Here is a 23,167-nt window from a genome sequence, read left to right as displayed (position 1 = left end):
TTCCCTCAGCAGAGACTTCAGGAGATTTAGCCTCTCTATCAATCCAATTCATTCAAGGGGCTTATTGGCATGGGAAACATACGTTTACATTATCAAAGCAACTGTGAACTAAAAACAAAAATCTTGTCCTCTCTCTAGGTTACATGGTGGAGAGGAGGTCGTGTTGCTCTGGCTCTATCTGGTTGGCATGGAGAGGAGGTTGTGTTGCTCTGGCTGGATCTGTTTGCCGTGGAGAGGAGGTTTTGTTGCTCTGGCTCTATCTGTTTGGCGTGGAGAGGAGGTCGTGTTGCTCTGGCTCTATCTGTTTGGCGTGGAGAGGAGGTCGTGTTGCTCTGGCTGGATCTGTTTGGCGTGGAGAGGAGGTTTTGTTGCTCTGGCTCTATCTGTTTGGCGTGGAGAGGAGGTCGTGTTGCTCTGGCTCTATCTGTTTGGCGTGGAGAGGAGGTCGTGTTGCTCTGGCTGGATCTGTTTGGCGTGGAGAGGAGGTTGTGTTGCTCTGGCTCTATCTGTTTGGCGTGGAGAGGAGGTTGTGTTGCTCTGGCTGGATGTGTTTGACGTGGAGAGGAGGTTGTGTTGCTCTGGCTGTATCTGTTTGGCGTGGAGAGGAGGTCGTGTTGCTCTGGCTCTATCTGTTTGGCGTGGAGAGGAGGTCGTGTTGCTCTTGCTCTATCTGTTTGGCGTGGAGAGGAGGTTGTGTTGCTCTGGCTGGATCTGTTTGGCGACGCCTGGAAGCTGCTTGACATCTCCTGGATCCATCTCTTCACATATGTTCACATTATATGTATACATTTTTTGTCATATGGATTCTCTATGTTGTATTTTCATTATGTTGTTACTCTGTAAACACATCTGTCTGTCCTCTGATCCCTCCTCTGTTGCTCTTCCTGAGGTTTCTTCCATATTTTCCCTGTTAAAAGTTTTTTTTGGGGGGAGTTTTTCCTTATCCGATGAGAGGGTCGTACTGCAAAGGACAGTGAGTGACGTATCCTGTAAGGATGGTAAAGATTTACAGATTGTGAAGATTTGTGATATTGGGCTATACAAATAAAACTGACTTGACTTATAGAAGCTATGCCAAGGAGCATTGAAACTGCTCATGATGGCTCATCACCTTACTGAAACTCTCGTGTTGCATGTTTGTCTTTTAGTTTATCGCCCACATATACATGTCTCCATGTTATGTGTTTTATATTTTAACCCCCAGTGGTTTAAGCATTTAATAACAATTCCTTAGTCAAAACAAGCCCCTTGTGGTCAAATATGTGTATGCATCTATGTGTCTATAATCAGACCACATATATAGTTTCATATTGTCTACTTTTGCTCTTAATGGCTCTAATTTGGAAGAAGCAGCACGTAGTTTGAGGGTCTGGCCTAGATGAACAGAATTAACAGCAGAAAATGTACTATTATATTGCCTCCCACAATGTATATTTCTCCCATACAGTCGACAGATGCTGTGGCAGCACAATTCAACAATAGGCTAAAAGTCTGTTGAGAATTCAGGGATTCCAATAAATGTGGTCCCAAAAGAAAAAAGAAAACAGATAGAAACATGCAGTTTATGAAAGTAGATCAATGTAGATCTGGACTAAAAGGGATTGTACCAACGGGACTGTAAAGATATTGATGCTACTGCAACACCAGTTAGAGTCATGCTGTGAATAATAATGGTCTCACTGACACAAGGCTCTGTATCTGTGCTATCTTTTTGAGTCTAAAAGAAAGATCCTCTACCCCATCTGGCTCAATGACAGATTTTATTTTAGCACCAAAAGCTAGACACAGGGCAAAAGACACTGATATGGAAGAAAACAAAAAACAGTATGATTTGGATGCACACTAGGATTTGCAATAAGCTGGGAAGTAGGTGTTTCAAATCTCAGTGATTATAATAATAGATTCATGTGGTTTTAAGCTCCTATATGTAAAGACCAGAATCATTTCTAAGACCCTCTCCCACCTCGCCTCAAACATAAATATATTCTCCATCACTAAGCAAGAAATAACATTCTCGGTCACATCTGGGTAAAGAATCCAATTTAGTAAATTTGGGCCAACAGTCATCTTCAGTTTCAAATAAGAGAATTAAATATCCCTCTTTACATATATACACAGCCATGCTGTGAACGTGTATTCACTTATAAACATATAAAAATACTTGTCAACTAGTTTGATAAGAAAATAATGTATAAAAGTAGAGTAGAAACATTTAATCAAGTCCATTACTTCCATCATCTGATTTTCTTGTTGTTTTATATTACAAGATGATGACATGAAAAACAAACTGCGGTACTTCATTTATAAGCCCGAACAGAAGTACAGGAGTGGAACGGGAAGGCAGAACAGTGTGGTGGTGATGATAGCTCCACAGGCGTCAGGTCCGCTGAGTTCATGTCCCATTGGCTGTTTTACGATGATGCTTCTTCCACTTGTCCTGGTTTTCCAAGCGACAGATCATCGAGGGGGGGAAAGTAATGTAACAATAATTGAAAGACACAAAACAAATACATTGCCACTGTGTTATTGGAATGATATAACAGGTATTTGATCTAAATGTTTGACAGAAAAGATGCATTACATTGGAATGATCTGAACTGAAAGCCTCTTGATTTGCAACAAAATGGATTTGATTACTGTCAAAAGTTGAATAAAGAGCGTACAGTGTTTTGATCTGAAATCATGTTAGTCGTCAAAGATACACAATGTGCTACCAATAAAATCATCTACTGCTTCTTAGAAATCTGAAACAATGTCCAATTTTGACTGAACCGCCACCTTCGAGGGAAGAAATTCAGACAAATTTGCTACTTTCGGTACAATGAGGAGATGGCGTCGGATAAAAATGCTTCAATCTATAAGACTTTAAAAAAAAAAAATCAAATACAGTAGACACTCCATATTTGGCAATTGAGATGAAAGCAGAAACCACAGACGAAGAAGAAGAAGTAGTAGAAGAAGAAGAATCCACTGCAGGATGCCAGAAAGTTCTATCATTGTAGCTTTAAGGGCTCGCTAGGCTTTATATTTATATACATACTTATATATTCACTTTCATATATGTAAAACCAAACTCAACCTCACACACTGTACTGTGGTGATTTAATAGATCATTAGAAGTACACTTTGAAAATCACAACAAATGTCACATATGTACAGTAGCAGATTAGCACATGGGAGTAAAGGTGGATATGGCACGACATACACAAAGCTTCATAATCTCTCTGCTCTGGTCAGACACCGGAAACTAAAGAAACATTCTGGAGATATATATATATATTTATATATATATATATAGTTTTCATTCAATCTCGGTAGCAAGTACAAATGTCACTACAAGGCAAGAGAAGTCCTTCAGAGTACAAAACATTAATTTGTCAGGCTGATTCAGAAGGCAATGTTTAGTGTTGGGACTCTCTCGTGTGACTTAGATTACGGCTGAAGGTAGAGTGGTGTTAAAATTTGGCATTGTCAGTTGTCCATAGTGATGTCCCGGGGACAGCAGCTCCTGGTCAGAGTATCTCAGAAAAGGCTGTCTGAAGTCATGCACGTGGAGAAGGCAGCGGTCAGTCATCCACTGAGGATGTGATGTTAGGCAGAGTGGGTGGGGGGGTATAGCTGCATGAGTTACAGTGATTAAGGCCGACTCAGACGATCACACAATGGCAGCCGCTCTTGTCCTTCTCTTTTCTCGTAGGCTCTGGCGACGGGGGGCATTCCTGTTCTTGGAATTTCCTGGGAGTTGGGAGAGAGCAAAACTATCATGACACACTGATACTTCTGTGATCTCACTTTTTCTCAGACCCGTTTTTGTCTTTTTTAGGGGTGTACAGGGGATCTTTAGGGGGAGATAGCAGGTCAACAGTAGATGTCACATAGAAGCGGTGTACATCATCTGAAAGCTGAAGATTAATTTGAGGTGCAGCACTGTGTGTCAAGTTGTTCTAGTCATAAATCAGAAATAAACAGGAATTAATTAATTCAATGCACTAGAAGTGTGAAGTTAAAGTAAAACTGTCTAATCTATTGTGCTGTACTTTGTTATGTTTGTGATCATATTCTCAATTTAACTTTTTATTTATTTATATATATTTTTTAAATGTATTTATTTACTTTATTTTATTTTCATTACAAATATATACCCTTTAAACTTCATGTTTAGCTATTTACTTTCAATTCAGATTGTTTATAATAATTTTAATAATATTTTTTATATTATTATTGTTTTATACACTGCCATATGTTAAATTTGGGGGAAAGTTCTGTGTTGTATGTACAATGTGTTAAATGTATAAAATCAATAAATATCTGTTTAAAAAAAAAATGTATTCATTAATTCATTCATTAAATTAAATTGTGAATGTGTATAATAGCTGAGAACATTATATTAGAAGATGGTCATTCCAATGCTCTATTATGTCTCATAAAGTTGTTGCAGCAATTTTTGGGTTGATGCCATTTATTTGATTTTGTGCTAAATTTAACCATTTTTTACTACTCGAGATTTGATAAAAAATCATAAATAATCCCTCCAAAATACCACATTAAGACACCAAGACCTTGAGGAACACCATAGAAAAAGCCATGCTGTGATTTGATATCAAAAACTTTTGACATTTGTAGATTTCTGCAAGAATCGCATTTTTTGGCGATTGGATGGCGAGCACTTCTGTTCTTCTTATTGTCAATGTAGCTAGGAAAGCCAGAAGCTAGTATGACCTGGTTGGTACCAATGGATTCCTCGGTTTTTTAGTTTCATATGATACCAGTACCTTCACTCTAGCAATAAAACTGAGCCTGCTGACAGACTGTAAATCCGGTCGGGATCGCCGGCGATCCTGCGGGTCTCAGAGGTTTAAAAACAGAAATAACAGAAACAGAGTTTTCAACCAATAATACGCAAATTGCATACCATTTCCGGTAAAATATTACAGTATGCAAACACTGGACACTACGGCGGCATAAATATCCCACAATGCAATGCGGTAGTGACGACAACTTTCATAACAGACGTTGATGGACAGCTCTGTAACATCAATAACACTTCAATTTAACTGTAAGTATAAGATTTCACTTCAGGTGTAATATATGTTTTAAATTAGTTCAAACTTTTTAATTCTCACAAATCATCACTCCGGTCACATGAGGTTGGCACGGGTTACCATGGTTACACGTCTCCAACTGGCAAGGAGGCTCTCAGGAAATGACGACATATAATACTGCTTAGTGCATCCAAAAATATACAGTACATACTACTGTTTATTCACAAAAGTATGTTGAACGATAGTACACATGTTAAGTATGTAGTGCATAGTATGTGATTTTGGATGCAGCCACAGTCTTGTAGAGGCAGATCAGCTGAGTTTTTAAGTTTGATTCTTGCTTATTTAGTCATGATTTTTCCTAAATAATATTTTATCACATCAATTTTTTTGGGTGGATTCCATGTCTTTTATTGGCTTGCTGGCAGTAGAGAAATGATGGTGAAAGAGGGAGGAGAAATGCAACAAAGGTCCCTGGTCGGACGTGAACCAGGAGTGTTGTGATTCATGGTCATCCACTTAATCCCTAATCCCATCAGGTTGCCACCAGGACACCCTGAGTCATGAATATTTAATGTAAATAACCTTCACTGCATTCTGCATTATTAACAGTTATTACAGGAGTGCCTGAATGTTCATCTTTATAGACACTGTTACACCTTTGAGTCACTGAAAGACCCACATGAGGACAACATGTAGAAGTTGCCTACCTGATTACTCTAACCAGCTCGTGGAAAGCCTGGTCAACGTTCATACGGATTTTGGCTGAAGCCTCCATATATGTGACCTTCAGTTGTCTGGCCAGCTGCTGGCCCTCTTCCTGGGTTACCTGAGGCAGAAAGCAAGAAGAGAAAAAATGACTGGCTGAATGTTGGATGTAAACTGAGATCAAAAGCATTTCACACAATCTGTCAACACAAAACACGTGTTTACATCTCTACCTGTAATCTTCTGACGGGTAGAGACGACGCAGTGAAGTAAAGTGGCAACAAATGTCATATTAATGTCAAATGGGACTGCAATGTTACAGTGTGAGCCAAGTGTGAAAAGTCCTATCATCTAAGGCTTTCTATTGCAACTTATGTGACCATACAAAGAAACAAAGATAACAGCTGCTGGAACTGTGGCTCCTACTGGATTTTAATCTCAGCTCATCGATAAAATTTCATTTTCAGATGTGTGTAGATTATTCTTTTTTCAGCGTTGGCTTAATGATGGCTTAATGCTCGATAGTCTATAGATGCACAATTACAAAATTCAGAATCGTCATGACCTAATGACCCCTTTTGTTGTACTTTGTTTGTACTAGGGATGCATGATATATATATTGGGCCAGATAAATATCGTCCGATTATGGGAAATATTATGTCTTATTCCAATAATAAAATTATAGCCGAAAAATTATTGGCTGATAATACGAAGTGAAATTGCTTTCATTGACTTAAGTGCTATCTACAGTAGGTGAAGAGCACGCTGACTAGCGCCACACATGTTGTCATCAGTGTGGATGTTTTTCACAGTTTCAGAGGAAGACAACACAATTGCAATCCGTTTTTTGATGCACTTTACTAAAACAAATATATGAATAGTTGAAGAGTCAGAACTGTTCTTTGTTTTTGTTGTTGTAACAACAGTGATGTTAGTTAGATTATGGTTATGAATTTATTTTTAAAATACAAAAATGTGAAATTATCGGTTATCTATTTGGTATCAGCCATGAGAAGCAGGTAATTATTGGTATTGTCAGAAAAAAAATCTATATCGTGCATCCCTAGTTTGTACTCTTCTAGTTATGAATTGTTTATATTATTGTGTTAACTAATAATCGCCGTAGGAACAAAGATTAACGGACCAAAACCAAGCAAATACTTTGTGCAGGTCACAAAGCTGTAGTATCTTCTGTAATACTGCTGTAGTACTCAGTGAGTGCTACATACCATTAGTGCATATGACTTAGTATGTAGAAGTCAGTTTGTACTGCATACCACACATGTTCACAGTTTCACATCCAAGTGAAAGTGACCCTTAATAACACTGAAAGAAGAACTTTGTTATTTTACAATTCAACTCCTTTTTTCAGCTAAAAATAAACTCAAACATGAAAGTATCAAATATGTATCTTACACTTTAATTTCCGACCTGACCAGGCTTTCTTCTGAGCCTTCATAATATTATCCACCATTATTTTTTCAATACCACAATCCTTCTCATTACGTAGTGCACTGTGGGACAATATTGTCCTGCAACACCAGAAATTAAGCACATTTTGTATGCCCGTTTCAAAATTGTATTTCATTTTGTAATTTCTCAAGGGGACACTTAAATTAGTGTGTATGCATCTGGGACAACCTCTTTTTGAAACAGCTGTGAATGTAATCTGAACCTGAATAAAGCAAAAAGTAATTAGATCCAAAGCTAGACTATACTAAAACAAATAATAATAATAAAATAAATAAATATTACTACTACTACTACTAATAATAATAATAATAATAATAACAATAAGTAGTAGTTTATTTTGTATAACAAGAATACAAATTAATTAAAACAATAAAACAGTGAAAAACAATAAAAACAAGTAATAAAACAGCTGTTAAAAAAACAAATTTACAATATTAGGCAGTGTAAGGTGACACAAAGGTCAGTTTGAATAAGTGATATTTTAGCTGTTTTTTAAATGAGAAAATATGAAATACTGACCACCTTTTGGTTTACGGATTGTTCTGCCATGTTCGGTGGAAAATATTGATATAGGGGACGGTGTACAAATGTGTTTGTCAAATAGCATAAAGTTGAAATGGTAAATATACCATTATTTACACTTAAAGTGTTATTATGTGTTATGGTTAGGCTTTTATTACAGAGCTACTATTAAGCTAATTAGGTCATGTGGTATCACAATTATCTGCATGTCTCATATAGATCATAAGTATCAACACAAGCTAATTTTACGAGGCTTGAAATGCTGATTTCAGTGAATAAAACCCATTGGTAGTAATTAGCTGTATGTGGCTGTAAGGCTCATTTTCACCATAAGGGGGTGGTGTGGATTCACTGCAGGAAGTGACGAGCGACTGCATGCCAACAGCCAGAAAATTCATCATTTCATCACACTCCCTTTTCTCTCCATCCATCCTCCCCTCCTGACACCACCATTTCTACAGCTTCTCTCTTAGTCTTTCACTCACATCCTGCTGTAGCTGCAGCTGCACCGCTCGCTTCCACTTTCAAATATGCAAATGTGAATCCTCCTGACTGGTTGATATCATCTCTTCAGATGATCAAACAGGGTGTGTGTTTGTCAGTCAGTGGGTTCAGATCTCTGCAATCTGTTGGACTTACTTGTCTCTGTAGTTCCAGATCTGCTTTGTTTCCTACAAGGATCATGGGGAATTCATCTCTGTCTTTCACTCGGAGGATTTGTCTTTGGAATTTGTAGATTTCTTCAAAGCTGTAAAACACATCACATGGTGTTATGTGGTGTTTTCTGCACAAACAGGTCATATAATGTTTTTAAATGCATACATTCATCTAAAAATGCACACGCGCCCGACATCGCAATGTAGCTAAATGACCCACCCATGCACATAAACACACCCATCACCCAGAAGCTGGGGTCACCGCTGCTACTGTGGATCACACTGAAGGGTTGAATGTGTCAGCAAAGGGAAAAAAAAATCCAACCGCACTGTTACAGGAGCATAAAATGTGTTTGTCTGAGGTTCTGCTCTGTGCACTGACCTGACCGTTTGTCCCACTATAACATAAAGGCCATGAGCAAATAAAAATGTCAATCTGGGGGGAAAAAGGAGGCAGAAAGCAACCACAAACCCAGAACGGCATTCCAGCCACGAGCCCGCAGACAGCTTGGTGAGCACATAGTAAATCTGGAAAGACTTGACTAATATAAATGGAGGAAGGAAAGACTGTTTACAACATAAACATTGGGTGGGGGCTGTGGGTGGGGGCAGGGGAATGCAGCTCACTGCACTGCTGGGCAGCGACACAAAGACAGGGAGGATCAGACTGACACCAAGAAGAATACTATATAGTGTAATGTGAAAGATATTTAAAGGGTGACTTAAAGGAATAGTTTGGGTGTTTTGAAATGGGGTTGTATGAGGTACTAATCCATAGTCGGTGTATTACCTACAGTAGATGACGGTTGGCACGCCCCCAGTTTGGAGAAACAGACGGGAGTTAGCGCATGGAAGCAAAACAATGTACTGCTGTGGACGGGGCCGGCAACAAAACGTATTTTAGCCACCTAAAAGAAAGGCTCAACTAAACAAATCAGTATCTGTTTAAGTGTACGCTACAGTATAGAATATTTTCACCGGTTTATCTTGCCATGAGACAGCTATACAATCAATGGTTCTGACAGAGAACCGAAGCCTCTACCTATGCTCTTGCTAAAGCCACCAGACTCCATTGAAAAAGCAGTAATTTAACCTTCAGAACCCGGGAGTTGCTGGTCTACCGCTGCCTCAATCTGTTAGTTTGTTTGTGCTATTGTGTGACTTTGGTGAATCCGAACTAATCGACGTCACACAATAACACAAACAAACTAACCCTGTGTTCTGCGAGGTAAAATTAAAGTTTTTTTCAATGGAGTCTGGTGGTTTTGGCGTGAGCGTAGATGGATACAACGGCTTCAGTTTCCTGGCTGATAGAGCTGTCTGACGGCAAAGTAAACCGACAAAATATTCTAAATATAGCGTACACTTAAAATGAAATTGGTTTTTTTTAGGTGAGTCTTTCTTTTAGGTGGCTAAAATACGTTTTGCTGCCAGCCCCGTCCACAGCAGTACATTGCTTTGCCTCCGTGTGGTAACTCCTGTCTGCTTCTCCAAACTGGGGACGTGCTGACTGTCATCTACTGTAGGTGCATGACTTTGACTCACCAGTGGCTCAGTGGGGTTTATAGGGTTAAAATGCCTATACATACTGAAATGAAAAAGTCCATCAGGAAGGGTTCAAAAGCTATAAAATGATTGTCAAGCCCCTTTAGTTTTACATCTAACTATACTAGCCCACATACTATTGTTGAAACAGCACGTGGGCTTTAAAGAGGAAGCTAAGTTACACTAATATGTGAATTCAAGAGAACAGTGGGAGGGACGAATGTTGAGAACAAAAGAGAATGACAACAAGAACAACAGCCAGGGGGTCCGGAAGTACACGCAGCAACAAGTGAGAGTATCGGTGCAAGATTTATGGTTTTAGTAGAGCGAGAGGCGGAGGAGGAGAGAGAGAGAGAGTAAACAGAGATGTGCAAACAGAAAGACAGAGAGAGAAGTGAGCTCGTAGCTGTGAGTTTTCACATGACGAGAACTGTCACTCACCTTCCTCTGTCAGTGACTGAGAAGACGAGCAGGAAGCCCTCCCCTGTCCTCATGTATTGTTCTCTCATGGCTCCAAACTCTTCCTGTCCAGCCGTGTCGAGGACTAGAGACAAATCACACACACAAAGAAGAACTTGCAGCAAAATAGACTCAAATCCTTGAGTACAATATAATGCGAGAGAAACATACAAATAGACTATGTGTGTGTGTGTATTTACTCTGGTCATGTTTGTTCAGCAAAGTGCACTTACTGTCAAGCCTGGCCGCCCTTTCGTCAATCACACACTGCTTGGTATAAGAGTCTTCAATCGTGGGGTCATAGTCGGTGACAAAGTACGACTGCAGGAGAGAGAAAGAGAGAGAAGAGAATGTGAATATGTCTGGAGTCTATACATTTAGTTCGGATTGAGACACAAGATGTGTACAAATCACATACTAACTGTGCGCTGATGTTTGCAGTGAGTGTACAAGAAACCAACATGCTTCTATACAAAGGCAATCAAACTGCGACTTTAAAGTAACACTGCCACTTGCACCTAAAGAGACAACAACTTTTTTTTGTTTGTTTTCGAAGATGTTACTGGAGCTTTTTTCTCTCGCTCCTCCATTTCCTTTGTGCATTGCACGTTAGGAGAATAAAGTCCACTGCTTTCTGACTGGCATGATCATACTTGCCAATTTTGAGACCTCAAAAATAGGGAGGATTTCAAAAGCAAAGTGGTGGGTGAGGGGGTCTGTGGGTCCTCCCTCATAAAAATTAGAGTTTCAGAGACTTTGTTTCCTGCATTCTGGTGACTTTTAAAGAATAAAAATAACAAAATAAGAAGTACACTGCAACAGTATGTTTTGTTAAATGTCCAGCAACACGTCTATTTCCGCTCCAGTCTTTTCAAAATAAACTTTCGTCTTCACAGGAAACACCTTTGGTTAGGTTTAGGAAACAAAACTACTTCGTTAGGTTTAGGAAAACATTGTGGTTTGGGTTAAAATAACACAGGAAGTGGCGTAACTTAAAGATAGAGTCGACGATGTTGGAAAGCTAGCATAATTTGAAAGTAGCATCGCCTCAGGAGCTCCGTCTAAACCCACCCTCTCCCCTCTGGGCTCCTTCCAAGGCAATGCCCCTCCACACACATGCACGAGCACCGCCGCATCGTAACTACATCACAGACACAGAGCGGAGAGAGGACCTCAACTCAACAACGCTACCTCATGACAAGTAACCGCGGCAGTGCTACTTTTGGCTGAATTTTCTCTTCCATTCTCCAGTAAACTTGCGGCGGCGACGCGCTTTGAGTTCAGGCTGGTGCACGCCAAGGGTAGAGTATGAGCAGGGAGGCATCTGATTGGTTCTTTCCAAGCGGGCCGCGAGGCAGTGATTGGTAGACGTGTTTACAGGATTACAGCAGCTACAGATGACGGCTCTTTTCCGGTCTTTTTTCAGAGCTCATAAGTAATGGATCGCTGTCAGGGTGTAAAGACCATTTCAACCAATATAACAAATAGTGTACTCTGGATAACATCGTCAACCCTGCCTTTAAGTACGGAAGTTATGTGACAAATAAGTCAACATTGGCTTCTGGTCTCTTTATACTTCCTGGTTCACAATTACGTGGATTACATACAAATTGATTTTGTGGTATAAATATGAATTACAGTGCAATACTTTTCATAGGCATAGCTACGAACGATGCATGAAAACAGCCTGATTTGGGACACAGGTACAGTGGCTCAAATCAGCTGGCTTCATAATGAATAGATATGAGAACAAACAGCCACTATGTCCTTGTGTTTTTGGTTACAACAGCAGAGACGGCCTTAATGACCTCTACTTTTACAACCATACTGCAGACGGGAGGTAAACACACAGTCTGTAGACACTAAAATATCATGTAAATATTCCCTCACACAACAACCACTACTCAGGCTCAGACAGCAGGCTGGTGTTCATGCTCATAACACATTTACAAGACGTCACACCACCACCACTCACTCCTGAAGGCTCTGATTCTTTCATTGTGGGGCCAATATCTGGTCTCCTAGTAACCTAAACTGGAAGGGTGGGGCCAGGGGGCAGGGAGCCGGGTGGAGGAGGAGGAGGAGGAGTCATGCATTTTTTACATTTTTCCCATGTTTTGTATTTCTCGCTCTCTTCGGGGACTAGTTAAGTGGTGACAGCTGAGGGGAGTGCTCGGGGAATGTCAAACCAACACCCTAAAAACACGGAGCGATCACGAGAACAGAAAGTCCAGACAAGATTCCCTGTTGTCCTAACAACAAGCCAAATTAAACTTTTACATTTACAGTTGTTTGTGTGTCGTTTCACACAGGTCGCATACTGCTTATTTGCTGTTATTGGGCAGACAGGGACACAAGAGAGAGCTTGCATTTCATTTACTAAATGTCACATCTCATCTGACTCTTTGAGTAACATAAAGACAGCCGATACGGATCAGGAAAAAAGAAGCAGGTAAATCACTTCCTTCATTATGATTAGAGCCTGACTCATACATCTACATGACCCATATTATCGACCAATTTTAGCTCATTACTAGGGTAACGATCAATACGGAACGATGTATCGATTCAATGATCAACGATCTATTACCATCCTTGCAAAGTGAAAACATCAATATAAATCGCCATTTTTAAGATGCGTCTTTATTTTGAAATTGTCTGTTTCACCATTTCGGTCCAAACGCACCTCCTTCCTAAATATTCAAACGGTGTTTATACATTAGAAATGTGTCACTTTATAGTGAACAACAGGAGGTCTATTTTTATTCTTTTTGTTAAAAAGAATTTTTTAATTTAAATTAAATTTTTCATGAGCCCAGTAATAAAATTGTCAAATCATCATTTTAGTTGCTTTTTGTGAGTTGATATAAATGTAACTGACTCTGATGAATGGTCATATGATATCTCATATCAATCACAGGCCCCTGAATTGAATCAAATCAAAATCATATATCGTGGCAGACTTTGTGATATCAGCAAATATTGTATTTTTTCCCCCAAATAATTGATGTAATATCATATTGTGATTTACACCCCTACTTATTACAGAGACATAGTCAGTATGGACTAATACCACAGTAGGTTGGCTGATAAATAACTGTAGTATTCAATTCAATTCAATACATTTTTTTATAGCGTCAAATCATAACAGAAGTTATCTCGAGACGCTTTTCACATAGAGCAGGTCTAGATCGTACAGATATGCCTCATATGTTTGAGCTCATTTAGAAACTGTGTCGGCATTTAAGGCTGCAAGTGACGATTATTTTCATTATCGATTAATATGCCGATCCTTCTATCGATTAGTCGTTTTGTCAAAAAATAATTGTTCTGATATTCCTGCAGCCCAAGGTGATGGATTGAAATTGCTTTATTTGACCAACAGTCCAAAATCTAAAACTAAAAAAATAATAATCATCAAATCCTCACATTTGAGAAGGTGGAATTAGGAAAGGTTTTCCAGAGGGCAATGACTGTAAGAAACCCTGCTCGGTACATCCTGGTCCAAATAACCAAATTTATGAGATTCAAAATGTTTGTGTTGTATGTTTATGTCATTATCTGAAATATTGTCATTTTCTATCTCCCAAATATCAGTATCAGTTATCAGCGGTTATATACCCACGCTCTAATTTTGATATGTGAATGTTTGTGAGTCCAACTTATTGTATATCATTTTCTTTCTTCTCACCTGCAGCTCTCTGCTGTGGCAGGAGATGCAGGTAATCTCTCCCTCTCACTCTCCTGTCGCTCTGCAGCATGCTGGCCTGTGTCACATCCACTCACCACTGTTCAATAATTCATCAGTATTACTGTGTATCCTAGAACATGCTTCACTGCACTGCACTGCCAGTGTGCCTTTCAGACGACCAGACGAAGACAGAAAGAGGGAGAGAGAAAAGCTGCTTGTGTTTCTTGCCCCTCCCACCACTAGTACCACCACTCTCCCAGCCGTTGCTTCAACACGTGACCTCGGCTTCCCGTCAACCTCTTATTCCTATTCTGTCAACCTCGGGCAGCCGCATTGAGCACCGCACTCCTCCGGCTATCCCTCCCCTCCCTTCACATGCATGGGTAGTGGAGCTGCATGGCGCTCTGTTCTGGCTGAGCTGATTCTCTCAGAGCCGTTTCCCGTGATAGATGAGGCTGTTTTGCAGCGCCAGCAGCACCAGAGCCAGCACTAACAGGGCCGTATAGCTCGGGCCTGGTCGGGCAACGGGCTGGGTGAGGGAGTGCAACATGACTCAGGAGGACTACCAATAACTACTAGGTGACATAAGCCAGCCTGAGTCATGTCCAGTAATATGACCTATAAATCCTTATACCGGTATTACCCATGACTTCATCAGATGTAACAGGATCCTCTAACAGAGTGAATCAGGCCGTAAGAGTCGAGTAGAGCTGCCCCAAGGTTTTGGGGAACAATAGCACCAACAAGTTACTACTACGTCCACCACCTGCAACTAGGGCTGGGTATCAAACCGCAGTACTTTCTGACCACTGACCAAGGAGCAAAAAAACTGTCCCAAATGTTAGGATTGAGTGCTTTGTTAGGTATCTTTATTTTTTTTACTTATTCTTTGATTGGATATTTCCTGATTGAAGTCATAACTTCACTGCCCATTTTATACAATTATGTGGTAACACTTCATTTTACAGGTCCGCAAATTTCATGGTTATTAGGTGATAATTAGCAAGTAACCTATTTGAAATTTCTTTGGAATTACTGCCAAATTACCCCAATATTTACCTCGAAATACATATAGAAAATTACTTTATTATAAACATTATTTAATAATTATATTCCTCTGGTAATTTATTTAAAACATTTAATAATATAATAATACATTTAATTTATTAACAAATAACTTCTTTGAAATTTTTTACCAGGTTACATTGACAGTTATTCACACAATGGTGAGATTTGTGCCTGATCAGAAGTGTCTTCTACTAGTTTTGGTTTTCCATCTCTGATGAAGAGCAGCGCACAGCCGCTTCTCAAGCCTAAGGGCCCTATTTTAACCATTATATGTTATTTTAGAATATAATTATTAAATAATGTTTATAATAAAATCATTATTGATAAATTGTGAGGTAAGTATTGCGGTAATTTGGCAGTAGTTCCAAAGAAATTTCAAATAGGTTACTTGCTAATTATCAACTAATTACCATGAAATTTGCGGACCTGTAAAATGAAGTGTTACCAAGTTCTTGTACGGCTGCTTTTGTTAAAGATGCTCTATTCGACATTCAGAGCATTAATACAGCAGCAGACAACTATTGTCTATGTAAAGATATACAGGAGTAATGTCTACCTGAGCAGAGAATGAAGTCGCACTTCCTCTGAGTGTATTGTAATCCAAACATCACCATGCTATGTTGACATTAAGTTGTCTCATTCTGTTTGTGTTTAGGGAAATGTTTAAATACTCTTACTGAAGGTACTGGCCGGAACTAATGATTAGTTTTATTATCAATTAATCTGCCTTTTTTGTATTTTTACAAATAATTGATTGTCTATAAAATGTCCAAAAACTTAGATAACACCCATCACAGTTTCTCAGAGCCCAAGGTGACGTCTTCAACTGTCTTGTTTTGAGAAGTTTGATATTATTCATTGAAAAAATATTGAAACGATTAAGTGATTCGGTGAATCAAATGTTTTTGTCAATTGACTATTCATTGTTTTGGTTCCAGTATCGTATTGACACAAGTAAGGAAAAATCTCAGATGATATCCAACATATTTGCAAGACAAGCAGTGGCATCAGTGTTCTCACTGTTATCTGCCAGACTACATCACAGGTACGTACTGAGTGAGGGGGCAGACGGATTCCTAGACACATTTCCATGAAAACATTTGACAGCTGTCACGAGGAGACAGCTGACACACAGTGGGGTCAACAGCTCAATTCTTCAAGTGTGAGTGTAGTTTGGACTGTACACGTACACACACACACACACACACACACACACACACATAAACACACACAGATGGCCCACAGTGGCCTGTGTGCACCAGATCTTAAAAGATTCACTGTTAAACGCCCTCTTCTCAGATAAATTATCTAACTGCTCTCACCACACAGCACAAGAGCAACTGAGGCATTTTACAGCAGAAGTGTTCTGCAGTGTTTTGCAAAGCTGAGCTGAATTACTATACAAACAGTGCCAATTTGCTGTATAACAAGAAAAAAACTCAAGCTTCACTCAGACAGTCATTAGGCCAGTGCTGACATGACCACCATGGTGGGCGTGTGTCTTTGTGAGCTGTAAAACCAGGATTATTAACATGCTTTTGGATTTTCACCTCTGCCAAAGAAAATGAGTAAGCACACTGCACAAAGAAGCACAATTGTTAGATTAACAGAACAAAATAAAACCCCAGAGAGAGACAAATCCAAAAAGCCTGCAGAACCAAGCTGCAGCACAGTTTAGATGTTGGTGGCAAGGTGGGTCAGACCACACTCGGCCCCGGTCCGTTCACCAGGAAGGAAACTCCACCTCTGCAGCAGGCAGCTGGCCCGGCCGAGCCTTAGGGTGGTGGTGATGTCACAGACGGCATGTTCCCCTACCCCGCCCACCTACCGAAGTCCAAACCTGTCGCTCGGTTCCCCTCCAGCATTCCAGCCATACATCCCAGCCCTCCACCCACACACTGCACATGCACCAGGAAAACATTAGAGGCCTGTTTTCACCATGAATACAGTCGGGGCCGGCGGATGAGTCTCAGCTGCAGCACAGCTTTATGTATCTGGAGGCTTTGTGAAACACAAATGGACTTTAATCACCATGCAAAGAAAAGAGTTCAAGAAAGAGCCAAGAAATGAAGACTGCAAATAATAATTATTATTATCGATTACGGTCTTGATTTTAGATTGATCAGTCTTGTCTATAAAATGCCATAAAATAACGAAAAACACCCATCACAGTCAAAGTCGATGTCTTCAAACTCATCATTTTGTTCGAACAACAGTCAAGAACACAAACAAATTAAATTGAAAATGATGTACTGTCGAGGAAAGCACCAAATCATCACATGTGAGAAGCTGGAACCAGAAAATATTCAGCATCTTTGCTTGAGAAATGGCTTAAATGATTACACTATTATTACATTTGCTGTTGATAAACTTCCTGTGGATCGACTAATTGACGAATACTTTAAGCAATTTAGCCATGCCTGGTGCGAAAAACATAACTAGAGCTGCATCGATTAGTTCTCAACAATTAAATTAATCACCAACTATTTTGATAATCGATCAATCCGTTTAAGTAATTTTTTAAAGAAAAAAAAAGGCAAAATTCTCTGTTTACAGCTTCTTAAATGTGAATATGTTCTAGTTTCTTTACTCCTCTGTGACAGTAAACTGAATATCTTTGAGTTTTGGACAAAACAAGACCTTTGAGGACGTCATCTTGGGCTTTGGGAAACACTGATCAACATTTTTCCCCATTTTCTGACATCTTATAGACCAAACAACAAATCAATAATCGAGAAAATAATCAACAGATTAATCAACAATGAAAATAATCGTTAGTTGCAGCCCTAAACTTAACCATCAATAATGAAAGATGGCTAGAATTGTAAAAATCTTTGCCGAATAAACCACAAAGATAGCATCAAATCAGTGTGTTTGTCTTCTAAACCGCCTCACTATTCAATATGAAGTATCAAATGCTGTATGCGGTCCAGCTTGTAGTGTTTTCACAATTTGAAAATATACATACATTTGTCTCAAGCACCTGCTCAGGTTTCTTTTAAGGCTCTTCAGTCAAGACATAAAGCAATAAATCCTATCTGACTGCCAGTTGCCAGCCTCAAGGAAAGCAAGAACAGGATGATACGTGTAGGCGTGTAATCAACATCATGCTTGCACTATGCACCCACTTCCTCTCCACGCAAACAGCTTTACTAACACTAAATATAGATCCTTTTCCATCTCTGTCTGTTATCCTGCTTGTTTGGTTAGAACCGCCTCTTTCACTGTTAACCAATATAGCATCATTAACTACACAGGGCACAAAACCACAGATTCAGCACCAACGCAGAAAAAAACCCGGAGATTTCCACAAGAAAAAAAACCCCTGGGCGATTAATTAACTAAAACACAGTGCACTTACTCAGATGAGGGGAAACGGTGTGCCTGCCTACCAGATTGTCATAATGAGAGGGTATGCTGAGCTAAAACAAATAGTCATCAACACGGTTAGGAGTTAATTACCTTCCGCATATCGCCCCACGTCCAATGAGAATTCCAAGACCTTGACAGCCGTATAGTTGTTTGTTAATTAAAGAAAAATGTAGATTGAATGCCATTAAATTGTGTTATTCTAGGAAAAATTCTGTCAGGTACCTGCAGATTTATAATAGTCCCCCAACATCCTTATTCCCCTCACCAACACAGTAGGCGTGGGAATCACCAGAGGCTCCACGGTACGATATTATCACCATACCTAAGTTAAGCTCTTATTGCGATTTTAAACATTTTGCTATATGCTGTGTACAGCGGTATATATATTTGGTATTATTACCTTTTTTCAACTGAAAATTATACAGTTTGTCAACATCTGTTTTATCTAATAAGATACAGTTTTCACTCTGTTCATAGTTTTATTGTTTCTTATGATACCAGTGTTTTCACTCTAGCTTTAAGACAGAGCCCGCTACAACCTCTGAAAGACAGAACAGCGGCTTGATTTGCCGTGGTCAGACTGTTAAGAGGTTAATTGTTTATATAATAAAAGATCGATACTTGACGTCCGTGTATCGATATACACATATCGCGATACTATGCTGACTGAGACATCAGCACCAAGACGCTGGATAGGAGCGACCGCCACACGAGGGAGGTGAAGGTGGAGACTATGCCCTCCAGCTGACAGGTGAAACATGTTCAGTAGGCCACAGCCAAGTGCAGCAATTTCAATTAAGGACACAAACGTCAAGCCAGACAGTCTGGAGCCTGACAGGTTGCACCCTCTGCTAGACAGCTGTAGAATGATTATCTACAGTATTTCTGATAACACATCATGACATGACAACTCATATATTGTGCATGCTTATAAATACATAATGGCATAAATATTCATGGCTGTCTTTCTTTTCAAGGATTTCCTCTGAAGGTTAACTGATATTCATATTTTACTAGATAAGTAGGGCTGGGCGATATTGCCAAAATCATCTATCCCGATATAGGTCATTTCATATCTCGATAACGATATATATCATGATATAGCATGTATTTTTCTAATTTTAAAATCTTGAGTGCAAAATGAACTAAGGCTGGGCAATGTATCAATTTATTACACGGCTGTGTTGAATACTCGATTCTGATTGGTCAATCACGGCGACCTGCAGTCTATTATTTCTTTATAACAGACCGTTGCTATGGGCGCAGTTCTGATGTTGGACTGATGTCGTTTTTGTGTCAAATTATTGATTTCTTAAGAAAGTAGCCGTGTAATAATACACCAAAGCAGTGTAGCAAGGAGCATTAGGGCTGGACAATAATTCAATATGAGAATTTATCATCTTTCAATGGAATCATATTGTGATGAAATCATATCAAGATATCGTGATACACTATGTCCTCTAAATTGATAATAATAAGCACTTACTAACTCAAATTTCTCAGAAAATCTGATAATTTTGCACTAAAGTTCCTAATTTCATGACTGTACTTTTTTATTTATCAAGTATTTCATTCACACAGGAGTATACAAAAATAGGCTTTACCATATGGTTATTTCATACAAACTATTTATTTATTTATTTATTTATTGACTTACCAGAAAACATGCCATATCTTGATATATATCGTTTTCGAGATATGAAATTACCTTTATTGTGATAGAAGATTTTGGCCATATCGCCCAGCCCTAAGGGGCATTGATCTAAGAAAAGAGAAATTTGACTGAGGGTATCACTTCCTGTCCCCGAACAAACGCCGGTTTAACCTTTGCCGAACCTCTTGGGTTGAGCAGCTGTCGGTAATCAAAGAGCCACCATGAGGGTTTAATGTTAAACAGATGGAAGTGAGGACCAATTCCTTTGCATTTCTACCCTGTCCACTCTCCTCCATCATCGCCGTCCTTCCCATGGCTTCACACAAGTGGCACAGGAATTTGTGTGAGGAGCATTGTTTTGCTGAGTACTTAAGAGTGCTTGAAGTGAGAAATAGTGGAAAAAAATAAGACAGAGTGAAAGGTTTGAGGGGGAGGGAGACTGTAGGCAACATGGAGGGGGAGAGCGAGAGAAAAGGAGGGGGAGGGAAAGGCATTAACTTCCTGTGGAAACACCCACTTTTCCCATGAGCTCATACAAACCAGAAAGGTCACTCGATTCAATACCTAATACACACGGAGAGAAGGAGAGCACACAATGTGTCCGCCGCCTTAAAGGGCCACCGGGGAGCACTCCGTTAAAGCTGGGCGAGCTTTAAGATAGTACACATCGCTGCAGAGAATTACTGGAACATAACAAAACGTGTTGATTGACACCATTTCAAATCGCTTGTGAAGCTGCACGATCATGCTGCATGTTCAGTGATAACACTTTCATTGAATGTTTACAGTCAGAGGATGCAGTCTGGGTGTAGCACTGAAGCTTGGCGTGATGCCGAATTAAATGAACCCATGCACATCACTCCTACAAGCTCTCTTCCTCCTAATGCGCAACAGATCAATAGCTTGTCCCTTAAATCATTCCCTTGTCCTTAAATGCTGGCCGACCAGTGAAACTCTGCCCCGCCACACAAACCTTTTGGCACAACTCTCACATCCACCCAGCACTATGACCTCACTAGAAATGCAGATCCTGCCACTCTTAAGATAGCAGATAATTCAATTTGTATTGTAACCAACAGAAATGATGGCCAAAGCTACAAAAATAAGGTCCAAGTAGTCAAAAACAAATGGAACAATCCTTTCAGTGAAGACCAATTCTGTTATCTTTGGACTTTCAGGAGGCACACGCATATCCATACATTATTTTGCAGGTGCTGGGTAACAATAAGATGCATAAACAAAACCAGTTTGTTAATTCTGCATGGACTTGACAACGTTCCTCAGGTCTCAGCTTTTTCCTTTGTGGATATTAATGTTTTTACGGTCCCGGTGGCGTGTACCACTGCACAGCCACTTCTTTGTTGAGATACGGGGGTCCAGCCTCATCACTTGTATGAGGAGTCAAGCGATCAGATGATCAAACAGTCTGCGAGCAAATTCCAAGTTCGGACACACATTTAAAAGTGAAAACAAAGATCAAAGTGAAAACTACTGCCTACACTGTCCATTGTGAATGTTAAGGTTGCAACTAATGACATTTAGGTTCATAATTTGGCTGAAACTGGTTGTTTGTTTACGTCTCAGTTGTGCTGCTCCCCTTTAGAGATGTTGCCATATACCCCAATCCCTGTGGTTAAGCTGCAGAGTGAAATGTTATTGTAACAGATAATAGTAATTAGGGATTCAACGATACCAGAAATTTAGTAGTCGATACCAATATCAGTAAAATTCCACGATTTTCAATACCTAAATCAATACCACAGTAAAAAACAAAAATAACACTTCAACATACACTCCTTTATTGACGTCTCTATTCCCTGATGATCCGCCACAAGTTTCTTGTCAAAATCTACATTTGAACACATCATGATAACGTTTTAATTTACCTTTACCCAATGCTCATTTTTACTGAATAGATTTTGAATGCATCATACTGCAACCTTGTTAATGTTAGCTGTTAGCTCCGTTATTTAGCCAAGCAGGACTGTGCTGCCCACCGGCAGCTAACAGCTAATGTTACTCTCCTCCTGCCGATTTGTTGTTCACAATGTAGCATTATTGGGGAAATTTTCTATCGTCCCCGAGACAACGGGGGGCACCATTAGTCCCCTCGATCATACGGTACTGTAGAAAAACAAGTAGCCTACTGTCATGTTGGCATCGAATTGGAACCAAAATCGGTTCTTGTGACATCCCAAACTATTTATATTTATATATTTATATTAATGACTAAGTTGTCATTAGTCAAGCACAACTAAATGGTACTTTACAACTATGCTGGACATACTGGTGTTTCACAATAAAAACAAGTTACATTCAGTATGAATGGTCCAGCTAGCACTCGAGGCTGTAGAGTTGGGATAGCAGCACTCATGCAGAGAATAAAGCAGAGGATAAATGTCCCACCAGTGAACCCCCTGCTCTCCTCTAACCTCTCTGGCATTAAGACTTCAATCGCCCTGCTAAATATCAATGTGTGCTGGACTCTGAACACTTTTGAACCTGCTCAAAGGCGCAGAATCAAAGAGGTGCCATTTAAAGGCCTTTTCCACTCGACCACTGGGCTCAAAGACGCCTGTTTGCTCTTTAATGGTCACACTATAAACTATTTCTTTATCTCCATTTCATAAGCAGACTTTGTTGAATTATAAGTGGAGACCTGTGTAACTACTTTGTAGAAGCCCACAAACTGATTAAGCAGAACACAAAGAGGGAGAACTGTGTGAACCGCCCTTATTGTTCTAGCGGATCATGTGACATCACTAATGTTCCCCTTCCCTGCATTAAGCCGACCCTAAGCCCGGCCATTGATGGGTTATCAATGCCGTTTTCTCTACGGCCCTTCCTTGTTTTGCTGGCAGAGATGGAAAATAAAGACATATTTTGATAAGAGTTACTCTCTAAAAAGACATGGTGATTCCCCCGACTGCATTTTGCTCTGGTGAGTCCCCATCAATGCCTGCTTTTGTGGAAGTGG

At 39.7% G+C, this 23,167-nt stretch overlaps 1 protein-coding gene across 1 annotated transcript in view; it reads right to left on the bottom strand.

The window, feature by feature from the left end:
- Positions 1-1,743: 1,743 nt before the first annotated feature.
- The window catches only part of rras2 (RAS related 2), a 41,341-nt gene continuing 19,917 nt past the window's right edge, over positions 1,744-23,167 (bottom strand). Inside the window, exons 2-6 of the mRNA XM_037759327.1 lie at positions 10,639-10,726; positions 10,388-10,490; positions 8,385-8,493; positions 5,753-5,871; positions 1,744-3,735 (exon numbers count right to left, since the gene is read on the bottom strand). Of these exons, the coding sequence (XP_037615255.1) occupies positions 3,648-3,735; positions 5,753-5,871; positions 8,385-8,493; positions 10,388-10,490; positions 10,639-10,726 (507 nt within the window). The 3' untranslated portion in view covers positions 1,744-3,647. The remainder of the gene's footprint in view (positions 3,736-5,752; positions 5,872-8,384; positions 8,494-10,387; positions 10,491-10,638; positions 10,727-23,167) is intronic.

This window comes from Sebastes umbrosus, chromosome 2 (assembly GCF_015220745.1).
Source record: "Sebastes umbrosus isolate fSebUmb1 chromosome 2, fSebUmb1.pri, whole genome shotgun sequence".
Lineage (NCBI taxonomy): Eukaryota > Metazoa > Chordata > Actinopteri > Perciformes > Sebastidae > Sebastes > Sebastes umbrosus.
Note: the sequence above shows the minus strand (reverse complement) of the source record. Positions and strands in the feature narration are given on the sequence as shown.